Here is a 20,132-nt window from a genome sequence, read left to right as displayed (position 1 = left end):
AAGGAAGACGCAAAACATGTCTTAGCAACCTAAAATATCAGTCAAAATGTAAGTTGTATTATTTTCATCACTTTAACTTGCCGTGAGACAGCCCTTTCCTAGGGGGACTATTATTATAAGCCATTAGCTCTCTTTAAAGCCATCAGACTCCATTGACAAAAACAGTAATTTTACCGCACAGAACATGGACATTTCTGGCCTACTGCTGCATAAATCTTTAGTTTGTTTGTGTTATCGTGCATCTTTGGTGTTTTAAAGGGTTGATTAAGATTATTCAAAGTCGCACAATAACACAAAACAAACTGACGATCAAGGCAGCGATAGACCCGCAACTCCCGTGCTCAGCAAGGTCGAATTATTGTTTTTTTCAATGGGCTTTGTAGAGAGCATAAATAACGCCTTTAGTTACCCGTCGGAAAGCTATGTGTGGCGGAAAGGTAAAGCAGTGAAGATACTCTAAAAATAACGTTCACTTAAACAGATAGATTTTTTAGATATCTAACATACATTTTGCTGCTGCCACCTTCAACATCAGTACATTACTTTGCCAAGGACTTTTCGCCAAATCTGGGGCATCTCCACCGCCATTTTCAGGAGGTCATACTCTGAATTTGAATATGTTTCTCAATCAACCTCAACAATGAATTTCCAAGAATGACCCCAGAGAGCATGTGGAATTGGAAATTGGACTCGATGAAGACATACTATCTTGGTTTGGCTTGTTATCCCCTGGAGTAGGAAAAACATCACCAGGCAACAAAATAGATGAATAGAACTACATACAGTCCTGTTAGCAATAGTCGCTCATTTTGAAAGTGTTTAAGGATGGATTTTCCTTTGGATTCTAAACCAAGCTTCATGTCAAATTGTGGAAAATCAGGTCTGGAAACAAGAAATGAAATAAAACATGTTCCTTGACAAACGCTATATTCATATGTAGCTTTATTAAATTAAATCATTTTTGATGCAGCCGTTTTTTTTTTAAGTGCATACTCTCCTCTATAGAAGCAAAAGAGACCACAACCACCACTGACCCAGTCCGCAGAGCACCATGGCCCAACACATAAACCCATAATTAAGACTTAAAGACACAATCCAAACCCACGGGTTCATTCAGTCAAATACATTACTATTTAGTCATTATAAAACAATACCAAAGTGAGTTGCTAAAGCACTGAGAGAGCAGGAGGAGCTGAGGGAGCAGCACACAAAGCACACAAAAAAGGGCATCCTATTAAACATGCCGCAGATCAGGAGGACATTCAGAGTCTCTGAGACCCCGAGTATCCCTGTCAGGGCAATACGAGTGCCAGTGGTGACGGTGGGTGCTAATTAAAGGCTAGCAGAAACACATTAATTTAGACCACAAAGTGGAGGTGCAGTGGGCTGTATAAGGCATGGATGATACATGTGCTTAATGATTCATAACCAAGTGACACAATCAAGCAGTTTACTTGCCATTCCTTAACTTAATCTAACTACATCATCTGTGCGCAAGAAGCCTATCAAATCAGACAAATTAAGTCAAGTAAGGCTATATAAGCACACACACTTTAGCGCTGGTGCAGGTTTAGATACAACTGAACACATTAAAAGGGTAGATGAACAACAGGATGCTCTAAGACCATCATTATGTACAACATGTCATGAAGTTCATCGTCCTTTTCGGATCTGCCTTTAATTTAGACATTTGACAGCTAAAACTCAGCACAGCAGATGGACATTAGATTGAAGCGTAACAGGACCAGCTACTCTACCGTTTGGTTGATATTTGACATTTTGGTAACGCTTACTATGACACCCATGTCTTTTACGCATTATAAACACACTTATAGGAGTTATAATCTGCTAATAGCACTGTTTAATTAGACTTAAACACTCATAAAGCTTTATAACAATAACACATTCAAAAAGTATATATTTGTATTATTTTTAGGTTGAGGGTTCATAACACTTCATAATTGCAAGTCAGTCGCTGATATTTGTTTGCAAGGATCATCATTTAATACATGATAGACATGGGCTTGCAAAATAATTCAGTTAATCAGAAATATTACGATACTTTAGTCATGAAATACTTTGTGTTATAAAGGATTGTAGAAATGTATGTCTATGATCGCTTATGACAATAATTATACAGTGCTATTAGCTAATAATTAGTCATTTAGAATGCATTATAAACACAGGCGTGCCACAGACATTTTAATTTATTTATTTGTATTTTATACACGTTTACCAAGTCTGTGAGCTGACCTCAGCTCCTCGATTTAAGAGGCAAAGGAAGCGGCCAAGCGGCATAAAGCTATTCACACCTTTAGGTGGAGCGAAATCTCCCCACCCCAACTCAAAGAGGCCGATGAGGTCATAACCCCGAGCCCACAGGTGCCTCCTCCACAGAGAGCGAGAAAGAGAGACAGAGAGTACATCTGCATAAAAGCACGATCAGTAAGACTTCGGACAAAGAGCGATGGTGGAGCAGCGCTGTGACAAACTGGCCAGAGATACGATGTTGTTGTGCTGATAAGGCCGCGCCCCTGGAACTCTCGGCCAGTAGTGTGTGTGTGTGTGGCGGTACCTCCAGATAATTGTTTAGTGGACACACACTGGAACAATGGTCGTCTCGTATCCCGCCGTTTTCACCTCCTACGTTCTTGTTTATTCTCGTGACGTCTCTTCTCCATGATGGCAGGCCTCTCAGTCTCTCTTTCCGTCTCTCTGCTATTTTCAAATATCCCTCCCCCTCCCACCTAATATTATTATCCGTTCCCCTGTCCTCCCTCTCCTTCCCTCCCAAAGTCCAGTTACTGCACCACTGTATGTATAGTCAAGAAAACAATGAGCAGACATCTTTAAAAAGCAGAGCCGACTAGTTAGGAATATGTTTTTCTTTTCTGAAGACACACACACACACACACACACACACACACACACACACACACACACACACACACACACACACACACACACACACACACACACACACACACACACACACACACACACACACACACACACACACACACACACACACACACACACACACACACACACACACACACACACACACACACACACACACACACACACACACACACACACACACACACACACACACACACACACACACACACACACACACACACACACACACACACACACACACACACACACAGCTCATTTCTAGTGGTGTTTGTTGGACATGCAGGATTGAGGGAACGAGGACAGGGGAGAGAAAAGGTTTCTAGCTTTCTATCTCGTAAAGGGAGAGGGGAGGCGTGTGTTTAAGTGTGTGAGTGTGTCGAGGGAGATGACTTAGTCCCGCTTCCATCTCCTCCGGTATTTCTTTTCCTCATCACCTGCCGGGAAAAAAAAAAGATAAAACATTTAGAGTTCATTATAACTAGTGCGATCTGTCCATAGCTTTTTTCACAGGAGGGAAGAAAGCATGAAGAGGCTGAGTACCTTTTCAAAGAAGGTGAGACAAAAAGAGTTTAGGCTGAAGTAGAAATGCAGGAGAGAAAAAGAGAGCAGAGGAGAGTCAGTAGAATCCGATCTTCAACATTCATTGATTTAAGAAACTTCACCTCTACATTGTTCACACCACGTTTGTATGGGTGGACGTATTGGGACCAACAGGCTCAACAAACCTTCTAGATAGTTCCTGGCGACATATTTCAGTGCCTCATCCAGGAGGATGACAGGGATGGAAATCTTCAGGACCACGATCCACTGTGACCAGTGCAGAGGGGTCACCTGGAAGATCAACTGGAGGACAGAGGGATTAGAAAGTCAGAGAGTCTTAACAGTAAAATAGATGCTGAGCACAACCGACACTGTAATGAAGACTTTTCTGCTGCAAAACAACAAGTTTCCTGGGGAGACTTAAATGCGAAGAACATGCCCTGCCTTGGGAACGTATGCCGTTTTGCATGACTTGCAGTTTTACTGTATACAGCAGCGTTTGTTTTTTCTGTATTAGGTTGCATTTTTACGGAGCCCCCACCCCCTCCACCTTGGGTCATGACTTGAATACAGGTGGACAAAAATAAGAATTGCACAAATCATCTTTCTTTTATTTCCTCAGTAAAAACGTTTTATTGTGGGTGAATTGGTTTGTGTTGTTGTCAGGATATTATGGTTTTGATGCATTCATATCTTTCTTCCAGTTTTAATTTCTTGATGCACTCTAAACACAAGGTACATTTACTGTGGGTTAGAAAGTTATTAACATTACCGTCATGTCTTTCTTTTGGAAAGAAATCATATTTTAATTGTTGCTAATTTGGCATTTCTAGTCCTATTTGTAACAAGAAGGTTAGCCTCTTGTGGCCAAAAAAATCTGTTTTACAACAACAAACACTTTATAAAGGTTACTTAGAAAATGTAACCTCTTAAACTTGTATTTTTTGTGGCAAACATTTTCTTTCCTACTGTAGATCTAAATAGTCTGTATTTAGTTATGTCTTCTGTACTTTATATGTGTTTCTCAAGTTGCAGGGCGGTAACATTTTCAAGGCCACTGTAATTTTCTCTCAATGTATATTTTGCCATTCAAACACAACACTATCATGGAAAATCTGCCTTTTTAAAAATGTCATCATTAAACACCCCACAGGTCCAACTCACTGACAGTCATGTGGTTGAATTCTTACCGGCAGAGGCTCGACATAGAGGATTAGGAAGTGGAGGGAGAGGGAGAGGACGATGGCTCCCAGCAGCCAGAAATTGACCCAGGGAGGCATCCTGATCAGGGACTGGTTCTCAGACAAACTGGCGGAGATAAATGTAAATAGATTAGACAATTGATCAGATCCTGACATTGATGCTATTCTATGATGTTAAAAGTTGATACAAGTCTTTAACCAGATTAGAATTAAAGTAACAAGCAATCATTAAGGTCTCAGAATGGGCAATAGTATCCATGTAAACATGTTTTCCCTCTGTCTGTTTTACTAAATGTCATATTTTGGGATAACATTTTCAGTGTCATGCAGTCCTTAATTTCAACCTTCCCTTTCTCAGATTATTTCCTGAATAAGACATTACTATGTATTTCTATAAGGAGTTACTGACAGACTTGCTCCATGAGCAATCCTGGCAAAAAAGCTTAATTTCCCCCTTCATACCACTGTGCCTTTTATTTTCTGCCTCCCCCAAAAAGCATTATTCCATTTTTTAAAGATGTGTGACTAAGCTGAATTCCATTACTACAATCACTAAATGCAGATTTGTTAAGGAGTTTTATAAAAGTCCTTACATTTGAAGTCATGAGAATAGAACCGAAGCAATGAAATACTGCAGCTGCAAAATGTATTTTAGCTATGTTAAACTATTTTAACCTTGACTTTCCGAAAGCGAAGCAACTAACTGTGCTATCTACAAAAGTACCAGACACAATTTAGAAAACAAGTTATTTATCATCAGTTAGTTTGTTTATTAGTTAGTTTGTTTGTTTATGTGTTTTTATGACTTTGGTGTTTCAAAGGGTTATTTAAGATTCCCCAAAGTCACACAATAACATGAACAAATGAACTGTAGCAGCAATAGAAAGGGAACTTCAGGTTTTTTTGCAAGGTAAATGTTGTGTTTCTGTCAAAGGTGTTTGGTGGCCTTGAAAAGAACAGATGGAAAAATAGCAGGCTTTTTTAAGGTAGCAAAATACATTTTACTGCTGCCTGTGCCTCTAAAAAATATATATTTATTTAAATACCCTGCTAGTATTCTTATCTCTTTTACCAAACTGAGGGGTGTGCCAACTCTCATCTAATGTAAGTAAGATACCAAGCACTTCATTCAAACACATTTCCAAAAGTGCTAACTATTCATTCAGCAGTGAAATAAGTAGATTTTTGTGATGGATGCGTTTTTCATGCTAAGAAAGTTGGTTAATTCTGTCAGCTGGACGACAACAGTGAGTCTTCTTTTTAACTCAAATCTGACAGCGTTGACATTTAAGGAGTGTTTACCCTCCACATCATAACGAAAGATGACCAACCTGTTGAGTGAGTTGAACATCTCGATGGTGACCAGCACAGATAGGGCCATGGTTGTGGGGTAGCGGGATTCAAACACATCACAATCGATTCCCTTGAACATGGGGTTATCCTCAGTGCACTGCATGAAGTGTCTCTGTAGAGAGAGAGACAGAGGAGTGAGTGTGTCTGTGTGCACGTGTGTGTATGTCCGCAGCAGGAACCCCGCGACCTGGTTTGATGGAGCTGAGATCTGATGGGTTAACAGCTGCAGAACCTTGGCCTTGTTCCCACTCTGCGTGTACCAAACCACATGGGTCTTACTTCCATTTCTATTTTGGTTAACACTGGGAGCAGGCCCAATCATTACCGTCTCCAACAGTGGGTGTTATGTAAATTAAGTTTGAAGGGCTGTATGTCATAATAGATACAAATCTATATTCTGAGGACTGGACCACGCCGGTGCTAATACATTTAGACAGTGTGTTTTGCTACTCACCAGCTGATAGAAGGACACTTGTGGGCCGCCCTCATCATACAGGTACCACCATGTGGCAGCGCCTACTGTTCCAAGACCCACATATCCTACAGGTCACAGTCAGAAACAAAATTACATGTAAATCTAAAATTACTAGATAGATGTAGTTATTCCCAGGAAGAAAATGGGTTTTTATGGGTTGTGTGCTTTTAACCTTGGCTGTCTGTTAACTACAAGAGCTAACTTTGTGTAGTTGCAGTTAGCATTATTATGCTAGCTGCTGCTTTTACGGAGTCCATGTGTCATTGTAGAAGGTTGACAGATGTCCATCGACGCTAAGGCTGTGCTAAATAGAATTCTTGTGGAAATGCAAGGGTGTGCCGCACACAAAATGTACCTCTGACAAGAAGTTACGTTTAGTAGGTCTGTCTGTCTGTGAGTGGGATTCCACGAAAAACAACTAGCCTGAGTTGTATTTAAAAAGGATGGAGGTGTGAAGCATGGTCCAAGGTGAACACATTCCATTATCAGTCTCATGAACACTGCTATAGCATTTGTGTGGCATTTGTGTTGTGTGGGGAATCTTCAGAAATCCTTTCTCCAGATTGTAAAATTCCCAAACTCAGAAACAGATATTAACATTTTATGTTATACCTTCTGATCAATGAAATACAACACATGTTCTAAGTATCATCTGTGTTGTTTCATTGCTTAACTTGAAGCTAATCACACACCGAAATCTTAATCCCAACACAGGAAATGGGAACACCTGTTGATCATGTAAATGCAGTATTGGCATTTGCAGAGGTCTATGCTCGCCAGTTGCAATTCTAGTTTTAGTCTTTCATACATACATTTTATGTCAATTCATTATCTATAGTGAGAAAATGCATAATCACACATCAAATCACAGCAGAGCTAAACATACCTCCAATGGCCAAATATCTGAAGAAGAGCCAGCCAGAGATGAGGGGCTCCTTAGGGTTGCGGGGGGGTTTGTCCATGATGTCCAGGTCTGGGGGGTTGAAGCCCAGGGCGGTGGCTGGCAGGCCGTCGGTCACCAGGTTCACCCAGAGCAGCTGCACTGGGATCAGAGCCTCAGGGAGCCCCAGGATGGCTGTCAGGAAGATGCTGGAGAGAGAGTGAGGAGAATCCAACATCAGCTGATGACGTCAGACTCAACGTGAAGGTAATATCTCAGCGTGTTCCTCTTCCTCACCAGACCACTTCCCCCACATTGGAGGAGATGAGGTATCTGATGAACTGCTTCATGTTGTTGTAGATGGCTCTGCCCTCCTCTACGGCAGCCACGATGGTGGAGAAGTTATCATCAGAGAGCACCATCTCAGACGCTGACTTCGCCACCGCTGTGCCGGAGCCCATGGCGATGCCGATCTCGGCTTTCTTCAGGGCGGGGGCGTCGTTCACACCATCTCCTGTCTGGGACCACAAAAGATCAATCCTCAGAAAACCTGACTTGTATTCGATTCCTGATTCTATCAATAATCCCAAAAACATTTGCAGAAAATACCAATTATTTAAAAATGAATTACTTCCTCTCAGACGGCAACTTTATTTGGAAATGGAATCAGATATTCCGGAGATGGAAGGGAGAGCAGGAAAAAATGCCATTATATAAGACTGATTCACCAATGCAAAAGTGAAATGGTGTAAAAAGAAAACCTCAATATTACAAAATAACAAGATTTGTGACTTTAGACTCAGAGAATTTCAAATGTTTATCTAAGAAATTCTCGAAAAGGCACAACTTTAATCTCAGAAGTTCTACTTTTTCAACCCAAAATGGCCCAAAAATGCAACTGCTTAGAAAGTAGTCTTGTATAACAAATGGACCTAATCTGGAGAAAACCTTTGAATACATTTCTTTTAAAGGGTCTTTTTTGAGGGAACATATATATTTTTTACTATTCTAACCTCAACTTGTTTTTCATTCCCACATTTTCAGGGGCGATAACACTTTTAACAGAGACTAACGGCGATGAAAGCTAATGACTATGTTGTCACACAACGTCTCATTATCGTGTCAGATCCAGACAAGATTAATCAAGAGCTGAGCAAGTGAGATATATTAATGTGTCACGACAGGGCCTAAAGCTGCTTTAGACCGCTGTGAATGGTAGAGTTAGTCTGACAGGCAAATGGTGATATTGCTGTCTCCCTCCCTCCCTCCCATCTTCCCCTCCGATCACCCCTCTTCTGAGACATGTGTCAGATAGGATGCAGCGAAGCGGGCTGGAGATGACAGCTTCTGATAGCAGTGTTTGAGAGAGCAGCCTCAGAGAGACCTGAAACATGTAACGCCTCACTGGCCTCTTCTCATGCATTCTCCACAAGTCGTTCAGACAACGCAACAACCAGAGGAAGGTGGGAAATGCTTTGTTTTTCTGCCTTGCAACAGGCGTAAAGTACGGAGCCCTGAGAGACTAGATGGAGAAAAAAATACCCGGTGATACATTTTCTAAGTCTGTTCTTAATATTTTCCTCTGTGATGACGACTTAAGAACAGGAAAGAAAAAAAAGTTTGTTCTTGATAGTCATGTTCCCTTGTTTTGGTTCTTAATTTTGGCCACAAGAGGCTGTAGTGTGCAACTGCCCCATGCTCCAAATAGGACTAATAGCATTTATATTTTCTTATTACACTCTAGAAATACAGTGTGTTGCATTACTATCATGTCTTTTACTTGGCTAAAACTGTATTTCAATCATATCAATATGTGTACCCATTATTACAGTATCCAAAAAAATCTGAAAAATGATCTTGGCAAAATGTCTTTTCTCCTCCTTTTTCACTGATGAAACGATGAACAATTATCTTGTTAAAATTGTTCCTCCCTCATTAACGCAGACAGGAGCTTAAAAAAATGGAATCAGACTTATTTTTTCTTTCTGATCTCTTAGTTCCGCCATTAATAATAAACTTATGAAATGTATAATGATTTCATTAGCAGGAAGTAAAGAAATTGTATAGTTTAAGGGGTGGTTGTTGGGTAAAAAGTATAGATGCACACTATAAATTTACAAAGGCATCCCCCCCTTCCCTCACCATGGCAGTAATCTCATTGAATGACTGCAGGAATCCCACAATCTTAGACTTGTGAGATGGCTCCACGCGGGCGAAGCATCGCCCCCGTTTGACGGCTTCTCTCTGTTCCTCCAGCGTGAGGTCATCGAACTCGCGCCCCGTGTAGGCCATTCCGGTCACGTCGTCATCCTCGCCGAAGATGCCAACTCGTCTGCAGATAGCCACAGCTGTGCCCTTGTTGTCTCCCGTGATCATAATAACGCGGATGCCTGCCTCGTTGCACAGTTTCACTGAACCGATCACCTCCTTCCTGGGCGGGTCCAGCATGCCCACACAGCCAACAAATGTGAGGCCCAACTGAATAGAAAAAAAAAAGAAAAGAGAGGAGGATTAGGTGGAAGAGGACTTTATCAGAAAACCGAATCTCACCTCGCATCCTCAGAAATGGAATTCACATTATTTGTATTTGTTGTATTGCTGCTGAAAACATCAAACTGATTAGTTTCAATGCAACAAAAAACAGTCTCAGAGAATAAGAACCAAGAGTAGAAGGGTTATTCTTTCAGTGGAAAGAAGATTCTATCACTGCTGTCAAACGAAAAACAGACGGCAGCAAAGAGGACAATATCTGTGAATAGGGTAAACTAAAACATCTCACCATGATACTTCCATGGCTGATCAATTATATTTAGACATTTATATTATGCATGACAATGTTTCTGAAATGTTTATTATTACATTCCATTTTCTAAATGTTTTTAAAGAATAAAAAGTTATGTTTAATATGCTATGGATAATAGATTAACAAACCCCTCTGTATAGACATTTAAAATATATATATTAATTAAACAGGGAAGTTTGGTGAATGTAAGTTGGAATTTTTAGTATGACTATACAGTAGGAAAAGACACAACAGGCAAATGGTGTAAAACACTAAAAGATATGAAAAAACCTCCACAGTTCATTACTAAGTACAATACTTTTTTTAATAACCGGTGTTCTAAAAGGTATTGTTGAAACATGCAGATGAGGCCTTATCAAAAGCTCACTTTGGTGAATTTAGGACAAATCTACAAATGCATAGTGTAGTTAAATCAACACCTAAATGTGTATTTTGGATGTTTTGATTTCACAAGTCTTAAGGAAGAAGCAACTCTCAACTCTGAAACTGACCAGTGCATGTTTTTGCCTGTGGTGTGTCACCAAATGAGCCTATTTGACCAACTTGGATTCCTAAGATAAGCATCAGATGTCACCACGCTCCTCCACTATACCTCATAACCTGCAAACTTGTTTGAATTCTCCAGGTCCATGTCCTCTTTGCGTAGCGGGACGTCACGAGTGGCCAGGGCCAGGCAGCGCAGTGTGTCCCTGCCCGTCCCCCAGTCCCTGATCTTAGACAGCAGCTGGTCCCTCAAGGCGTCGGTCAGCGGGACTTTCCCTGTCCCCACCCTCAGGTACTGACAGCGCTCTATCACACTCTCTGGAGCCCCCTGAGGGGAGGAGAGAGAACAACATCAAGCCCTGAAAGCAACACATACAAATGATAAAAGTCTCTCTGTTTATTGGTTATATTATTTGTTCATACCTTGATGAACATCTTGCTCTGGGACCCTGGCTTGACGGGGGTGCAGTAGACGGACATGGACTTGCGGTCACGAGAGAACTCCAGAGTGAACTCTTTCTTCATTAACTGCTTGATTACCTGAGGGATGAAGAATAGGGAGATGTTACAGAAGAAAAGAAGAAGAAAGAGCCAGGGCAGGAGCTAAGCAGCTGAATCTGTGGGCAGCTGTCAGGCCAGTGAGCAGGCTGCTGACAGCTGATGGATGACTCTTCAGACTAAGCACTCAACCACCTTGTCTGGATGTCTGCCTGCCGCCTCAGATGTCTATGTACAACAGCATGATGATAATGTAGACCTGGTTGAGGATGGTTAGGAATAACTACTGGAGGTTTATGTACGATTAGAGCTAAAATGCTAAATGGAAGAAATACCAAAATACAGGGTTGATACATATTTTTCAAAGTCAAATTCTAGCTTTTCCAGCACCTTACATTGTGGTTAATTACATGTATATGCAGTTCATACATCAGTGGCAACTTCATTGGTATCTATACAATCCAATACAACTGTTCTGCTTTAAAGCTTACTTTCCTGATTCCACAAATTCCTAGTTGTTTTTTTTAAATGTCATGGAAGTGTTCATTAAATCAATTGTTAAGCATTGAGGTCATAGTTGGTACTGTAGTGGTGCTGCACTGGACTGCATTATCATATGGCGCTCCCACTATTCTTCCTTCCTCATTTATAAATATAGAGGGAAAAAAACTAGCACGATAAATATAATTTAGTCCAGTTCAACAACACTGCAATCATTTTATTTGTGACAATATCAACAAATAGGAGCTATTTGGCAGAAATTGATTCTTTATCAAAGTATTGCAATTGCAATTCCAAGCGCTTTCGTCAAAATCTACTCTTCAAACCTTGTAAACACCACACTAAAACTCAAGTGTTTTCAAGGCTTTCTAGCAACCAACAAGCCTTGAACATACAGTAGGTTCACTTGAGGATCACATGCCTATAAACATCCCCCTTCCCTGCACATTATCTGCATTTAATGTCCTGTTTTTGTTTCTACCAGTAGGTGTCCCTCTTGTTCAGAGTCTGAGCTGATCCCATTAACCCTGAGGAGCTGAAAGGTGTCCGATTGAGATGTACAAACACTGTCAGGGGACTTCTGACGGATGTCCTGAAATGTGACAAACCTTTCCTCTTCATCAAACAGGGAGACCATCTGGATTCTGAAATTACTTTCAACCATCTATTCTAGCTGTGTACGTGCAGCAGAGATTTAGAAGGTCATCTCCTCTGAATTTCATGTGCTAAAAGATGCATGTCATTGTTAGACCTATATATTAAATCATACTTCTGCTTCTCTGCCCTTCTGACTTGTATGGTTTGTCACTGACAAGCTTTGTTCCTCCTGAAAGTGACTACAACTGGATTCAACAACCTTAATGTAGGAGTGAAAATACTTGAAACCAGAGGTGACCTTCACACATTTGTTGACAGATCCCTCAGTGACGCATGGGTCTCTCAGACACCAAAACATGCTCTCTTGCACAAGTCAGACTCACCTCTTACGTCTGTGTCTCTTTAGCAGGGCTCATGCACTTTATTTGTGAGAAGCTGCAGCCAGTAAGCAGCAGGGAGGCATGCTGTCACTACAGCTTGTTGTAAATTACATTTTAAATATTTAACTCATAACCAAACACACACAGGTTCACACCCTGAAGTCAAACATATGTCCATCAACAACCATGTGCTTTGTTAAATAGCCCTGGAGTTAGGCTGCAAACTCAAAACCTGTTGACTCATTTCAAGTCACTCGGCATAAAAAAAAAATACTAAAATGTAAAATAATCTACCACAAATATGAATAACCAGGGGCATACTAGGTCATTATGTCATCCCGCGTCAAGGCAGCATACTGTATGTTAAATTAAGGAGCAATTGATTGGAGAATAGAAGTATGGCACAGATTAGCCTTACACTGATATAAAAAAATGGGCAAAATCACAATGGATGATTCTAAATTGCTGCTGTACAGACAGAGAATCTTTTTTTTTAATATTTATTTAAAAAACCTGGCACTTACATTACCCACAATGCAACTTAAACACAGTGGAAGGGGGAAATATTTGGTTGTGTCATGCTAGTAGCGGCTAATATGGCCTTAAACGAAAAGGGCTTTGCCAAAATAATTTAGCAAGTTTTTTTGAATTCCATCTGTGAAAATCAGGGGGAAATTATGTGTTTGTTGTGAAGTACGCCTTTACCACATGTTCTAACTAGGACTGTCACATAATACAGCTGAACAAAAAAGGAACTTAGAAATATGATCAGGACAATCTATTTGTCACCTGTCAATTCAAGCCACAAACATAAGGGGAAAAAAACTATTAGACTCAGAACATATATAACCAGAATTATTTTTATTTTTTCTTCTCACTCGTCTCTCAGGACTTCTGTATCTGACTGATTTTGTACAGCCTTAAAATACTTTTTCTCATGCAGCAGTAATCCCCAAAACCTAAATACAGACTGTGATGGTGTAAGTCGGTGGATAGTCCTTTTTGACACAGACAAACACATGTAGCTCACCAAGTTGCAGATACCGGCACGTTCCACCTTGCTGACTCCGGACAGGTCAGTCTTGAAGACGTTCATCTTCTCCACCAGGGTGATGAGAGCCGTCTCTGTGGCCTCACCCACCTTCTCATACACCCCTTTGGCCTGTGGGAGAAAAACATACCAACTGTTTTATAGAAGCCAAGTTATACAGTAAGCATTTAGGATTGATAGGTTGTTTACTTCTGCCTCCACACATGTTAAGTCCTACATGCAAAGTGTTTTAAAATGTAGGTGAGATGAACCAGGATCAATCATCGTTTGTTTCTGAGATGCGGCAATAAACCACTCATGTTTAAACAAGTTTTGATCTCCCACTAACTTACTTTATTCAAAATAGTACAACATTGGTGACAAAATTACCCCTACAGAACAGAAACAACGAGTGTGGGGGAATGCATGGAAGTTGAGAAGAGCCTTATCACTCCTCAGCATAATTACCATGATACCATGGTGATGACTAGGAGGTGAAAAAAGCACTTCAAAAGCAGAGAGAAAAAATATCTAAAAATAAAAGAGAAACAGCTCTGCAGACTATCTACATGCACAAAAACCTATATAAAACGACAACAGAAAGGGAAAAACCCCTAACCATAACAAATGACATTTTTGACGTTTTCTTTTTAATCATTGGGCTGGTTAATGCTTATTTGATTAATTTCTTTAAAATCCAACCTTACCTCCTATAATAAGTACATAATAAAGCGAATCGCCAAAATACAATCAATTACACCCTTAAAGTTCCCATGTCATGGCCATTTCTACTGATCATAATTCCATTGTTGAGGTATACTAAAATAGATTTATATTGTGCAATTTTCCAAACTCACGTATTCACTCTTTTTCCAAAGGGATGCACAATGGCTTAAAAATGTGATACAATTATCCATGTGTGTGTTTTATGTCAATTACCTCATTGTAGTCCAGTGAAGAGTCATTGCACATTGAGCACACGGTGGCCAACTCCAAAAGTCCATCAAAGTCTCCGCACTGGACGGGCTTGTCTCCTTTCAGTCTGGGAGGGAGGAACACACACACACACACACGTCACTCACAACAGCAAAACACAGGGGAGAAACACTTCACACTTCGCTACACATCAGACACAACACCCTAATCAATATTTATGAAAGTTGCCTTCTTGGTTGTACAGTAGTAAACTGTGTGTGTGTGTGTGTGTGTGTGTGTGTGTGTGTGTGTGTGTGTGTGTGTGTGTGTGTGTGTGTGTGTGTGTGTGTGTGTGTGTGTGTGTGTGTGTGTGTGTGTGTGTGGACAAGCAGTGCTGATTGCATGACGACCATGGATATCTTCCCAGTAAAGACTGCAACTGTTGCTAGCGAGGCTCCCACACAGTAACCCACACTGTGCTGTTATGAAATTGACAGGTTCATGCAGAGTCACAATGCTGTACTCGAGCAAACGGCAAAATAAACAACCTGCATATACAATGACCTGTGGAACCCTTCTCCTACATAATAACCAGCTACCTACCTGTAACACTCCACTGCTTCTATTATTTCAAAAGTATTATTATCATATGTATTCTGATATAACACATAATTGAAAATCTGACACTCTCTAAAACATTTAAAGTGACTGTCATTGTTCCCTTTGGTTATATGAAACTATAATAACATCTAGGATCACTCACTGTGTCCCTGGTCACTGCTGAAATTGCCATAGCAACAAATAAAGCACAGCTAAACACATTTTTTGGTAATCATTAGCACTGATGTTACAAATCTTACTCCACAGATCACATTTCAGTTTGTCAAAATATGTATCTTGTTTTGAAAAAGCATCAGGCTTTCATAAAAAGGATGATGGGAGATGACCTTCTGAGTTTAGTAGTGTAAATTGGCTTTGGTAACATTTGAAAAGTAAACATATTTTTCACATAATGAGGTTGACATGAAGTAATACTTGTTGAAGCTGTGACACTCACATTTGTCCCTCAGGGGCATATGTAGATCCAGTTATATTGAACTCATGGAGGCTGCAGCTTGTATCTTCCACCTTGTCTGCAACGAACATCTGGAGAGGAGAAACAAAAGGCGTTATAGTTAGATGATTATACAAAGCTTCAGAGCAGGTAGTGAAATAGTCAAAGTCCTGGTATGGTAAAGGACTCAATAACTATTTACTATAAAAGGAAACTTTTCCCTTGTTGTATAAACTTCACCTCAAATTGAGAGCAAGTGAGACGATATGACTTTTGCTTTGGACACAAGGGATAACTTTGTTTATATAAGTAAATGGTTAAATAAAAGTGTAACAGCAACTGAAGTAAGATTAACTGAGTAATGTCAGTTACTGCAGCATCATCTATCCAAGGGGTGTCAAACTCAATTTCATCGCGTGCTACATTCGCATAAAGGGTTTATGGGCAACCTGCTTCTGTAAAGTAGCGTGTAACCGTATAATAAACGTATTATATTCTTTGCAAGCTCTTGCTGGGCCACATAAAATGAAGTTGCGGGCCGGATTTGGCCCCCGGGCCTTGAGTTTGAGACCCCTGATCTATCCTGATGTTTAGCAATATTGGCTAACGTTAGCCAACATAAGCCAATCAGGAGCAGTAAGGCTATAGCAGAATAAGACAAATAATAACTAGCATTGAATTTAAGAACAAAGATGCATTTATTTTTTATGACCTTAACCTTTCATTTGCAGAACAAATAGTAGGGTGTTTATTCAAACGCTGAAAACACCAAAACTACAGTCAAATGACAAAAAGAAAAATTCCAGATTAGTAGGAAAAGGGGGGGTTGTCAGTATAGAAGTTGTAAACATTTGAAATGTTTTAAATAAATGATCAACAAAACATAAGTGTTGATTATGGCATTATAACTTCTCAAAACTGCATAAACATTCCTCATCTCTCATCAGGTGCAGGACTCATACATTTCAAATATTTCAATGAAAAGATGACCAAAGTAAATAAAATATAACAAGAGCCAAAAACGCCCTTGAACTGCTTTGGGTTCAGAGAGTTAAAAGTTAAGGGGTTGAACTGAAGATCAATGTTAAACATCAAGTGAGTGATTTCATGATGTTATTCTAGTGGGCAGCTCTGAAGTGTGGGCATGTCCTTGAGTTGCCCACACAGGTAATATAACACCTTTGTTGTCAGAGTATGCCAACGTGGAATGGTAGGGGTGATGTAAGAACATCTCGGGCTGCCAAGAGTGGTTTACTGCCTCTGCTGTACCATCACACAGCCCGTGGTGTCAGAACACTTCAAATACACAGCTTAGGCTGCATCCTGTGTAAATACTGGAGAGCAGGACGCTGCTCACAGAAGACTAATTATTATTGCTTAACCTATCAAAATATGCTTACAACTCAACTGATGTCCCTTTATCCTAGATCTAAGACAGTTATATTTGTATTGCATCATAGATATCACTCACTTCCCTTTTTTGGAAAGAAGAATCCTAAATAAGGTAATAACACATTCCCTTAAAGGAGACCTATCATGCTATATTTAAATGATATAGTGTATGACCATACATAAGGTATATTTATACATTTTATTTTTCAAAATACCAAACAGATCATTTTTTAGCCATGCCTCGTTTCGCTCATTTTCGCTCTATTCCAAGCCTGTCTTTGAAAATTCTGAGCAGCAGCTGACCACGCCCCCCTGCTGTTGAGAAAAATGCACATGTATCCCGATAATGGAAATTCCACAAGGTGAACTTTTGTGGGTGTTTTAATTACGATCTGTAAGAACATGCCATGTTGTCCCATCCCTAATTATGAAAAACTGTCAGAAGGTGCTCTGCGGGCTGGAGAGAGAGTCACCGGGGAGGTTGAGTTCAAAATGCGGCCAAAGAAATCTGGTGTAAGCAGACTCAAGACATCCCCCAGCAGTCTCTGCCCTATTTTCACCAATTCTTTAGCGTTTCTAAACATGCAGGAAACGAGTTCACAAACTTCATCAATCATTCACACTACCGTACACGCTCCGGTAAACTGCAGTAAAACAAAGCATGAGTCCCAGAGCTCCTGCTTCTCAAAGGTTTCGCTATCTTTTTCCTAAAATACCCCCAAGAAGGGCGATACACTTCTTATGCTAATATATGTTTAAAAAAAACAAGTATCGAATGTATGTAGGCCCTTTCTGCATCCAAACAGTTGAATGATGTACATAAAACTACTCAAAGGTTAAATGACTTCTCTTGACCTCCATTATTTAGTTTTTTTAATAACTCTACACTGAAGTAATATAAAGAGTACACGCACTGATTGAAAACATCCTTACGACCTCGCTTGACTCCGTTTGAGATTCCATTAAATCTGACCGATAAAAGAATTAATGAAGTAGCTATTTTGTTAAACTTGGTCCTCTACTCCTAGTGAGAGTGTGTGTGTGTGTGTGTGTGTGTGTGTGTGTGTGTGTGTGTGTGTGTGTGTGTGTGTGTGTGTGTGTGTGTGTGTGTGTGTGTGTGTGTGTGTGTGTGGAATACAAAATCTGAAGCTAGCTGTCTTCCCTCTGGCACATGAACCTGAAAGCCATGTTTTCGGCTTCTAACAGAGTAATTATTCCTGAACTCAGTTATAAATAACTGTCATACTGAAATCATGATTTTAGCCTCAGGGAGATTATAGATTTAGTTGGAACACGGACGTTTGCATTAGAAATGTCTCAATCAACAATCAATCAACAATGAAACTGAGTATTAATGTTTATCTCATTTGGATCAGCCTCTCTGCTTTCTGTTCACTCTACTAATCGAGTGCTGAGCTATATTTAGTTAGAAACTGGAACTGATAAGGGCCAGTAATCTTGGGACCCTGTGTCAGCCAAGTTTGAATAGATCTACTATTTTAGTTGAGATTATGCTTTTGGTTTATGTTCTTAAAGGGGCCCCATTACGCTTTCCTGTGTAAAGTGTTATGGTTTGTGTGCATGTAAATGGTCTGCTAATGCTAAAATCCCCTAAACCTGGCCCACTTATGCCTCACTTCGGGTATTCCTGTTTTTATTGTTTGTTGATTTTGGCTTTGTTAATGCATATTGCACACATTTTGGAGGTAGTTTAAAGTTGTTATTTTCTTTTTATGTTTAACCTCAGCTCTAAGTCTAGCAAAAATACAGACACAAGATGTCCCCATTTAAACCACAAATGTGGATACCACGGCCATTACAGCATACAACCATGCATTCTATTATATCAGGCTTTCAATGTGGAGTACAAAATAATAGATTGTACTATTTGCTGGCAGATTGACCCACCTCCCATGTTTGTCATGGGCATTGCTATTTTCCTGATAAAAAAAAAAGTGGTTTTCTCTAAATAAAAACAATGGCTATACGTTCTTATACAAGAATTTAAATGATTAGGAAAGTGGAAAATAATTATAATATTTAGTATTTTATAGGAGTGTTTGTCCTATTGAGAGCAGCTGTTTTCAAGTAAGGCACAAGGGTAACAACTTTGGCAACATAGCAATCTAAAAAGAGAACCACAGCCCATTTTTACGCTCCTTGTCAACTGCTGAAGCTTAATATTATGAGCAGTGACTGAAAATGTAATGTTTTGGTCATCAAGGTTTGTGCTGACTACAATCGTTCATCAAAAATACGTTTACAGCACAAACGTAGTGATTCTTTGACAGTGGATCACTGTTAAATATCGCAGAGTGTAGTTAAACAGTCAGGAGCAGCCGCAACGAGCAGTTAGGCGAAGATCTGCAGACCTCCAACTTCTCAGCGAGGTTACCAGATTTACTGTGACCCGAGGAAAACTACACACACCCATAGCAAAATGGAAAAAGTCCAATTATTGCCTACTGTAACTTCTATCGTAAAACAGTGTGTTTGTTTGGCTGCACTGTAAACACCAGCTGTTCCTCAGATGCATTTGTGAAGAATTAAGTTTAACTGTACAAAAAATATATCCTTAAACAACCTTTAGATTTACCAATAAAATACAGGCCCGATTAGCACAGATCTAGCCCATTATTACATTTAATTGTATACACTGTCATTTTAAGAGACTTTTAAATAGCTTCCCCCTTCTGCTGAATTCTTACATTTCACAAAGGTCATCAGGCTGGGATCTATACAAGATCAACAAAGACTCTCACTACAGCACACACAAAGCTGGATAAAATAAAGTTGTTCTTTCATCTGTGGTCACTTTTTTTCTCACTATCTGATCCGTTGTGGTCTCCAAGGAAACTAGGCACAAGTTTGTATTCTTCTACTCACTTCCTCTGAGCCTGTGTGGGGTCGAACACTGAGTAACTTGTTTATACGTGTGCTGTCTCTTCATGTGTGTGAAGGAAAAAGGGAAGTCAGGATACAGAGGGGGAATCCCTGGAACCCTGCGGATATGGGGATACCCACGAGGCAGGGGAGACACGTGATGGTGCCATAAGGGCCCCTGGCTGGGGACCAGTCTGAGAATGAGCACAGATGGATAAGCCTGG

General features: G+C 40.1%; 1 protein-coding gene across 1 annotated transcript in view; it reads right to left on the bottom strand.

The window, feature by feature from the left end:
* Positions 1-3,053: 3,053 nt before the first annotated feature.
* The window catches only part of atp2a3 (ATPase sarcoplasmic/endoplasmic reticulum Ca2+ transporting 3), a 55,012-nt gene continuing 37,933 nt past the window's right edge, over positions 3,054-20,132 (bottom strand). The window contains exons 9-21 of the mRNA XM_079650290.1: positions 15,637-15,725; positions 14,604-14,706; positions 13,665-13,796; positions 11,082-11,198; positions 10,768-10,986; positions 9,515-9,850; positions 7,670-7,890; positions 7,379-7,581; positions 6,472-6,557; positions 5,996-6,129; positions 4,653-4,770; positions 3,648-3,765; positions 3,054-3,356 (exon numbers count right to left, since the gene is read on the bottom strand). Coding sequence (XP_079506416.1) covers positions 3,313-3,356; positions 3,648-3,765; positions 4,653-4,770; positions 5,996-6,129; positions 6,472-6,557; positions 7,379-7,581; positions 7,670-7,890; positions 9,515-9,850; positions 10,768-10,986; positions 11,082-11,198; positions 13,665-13,796; positions 14,604-14,706; positions 15,637-15,725 — 1,920 coding nt within the window. The 3' untranslated portion in view covers positions 3,054-3,312. The remainder of the gene's footprint in view (positions 3,357-3,647; positions 3,766-4,652; positions 4,771-5,995; positions 6,130-6,471; positions 6,558-7,378; positions 7,582-7,669; positions 7,891-9,514; positions 9,851-10,767; positions 10,987-11,081; positions 11,199-13,664; positions 13,797-14,603; positions 14,707-15,636; positions 15,726-20,132) is intronic.

Source organism: Notothenia rossii (genome assembly GCF_949606895.1).
Source record: "Notothenia rossii genome assembly, chromosome: 9".
Lineage (NCBI taxonomy): Eukaryota > Metazoa > Chordata > Actinopteri > Perciformes > Nototheniidae > Notothenia > Notothenia rossii.
The sequence above is the reverse complement of the archived record's forward strand: the minus strand, read 5'-3'. Positions and strand labels throughout refer to the sequence as shown.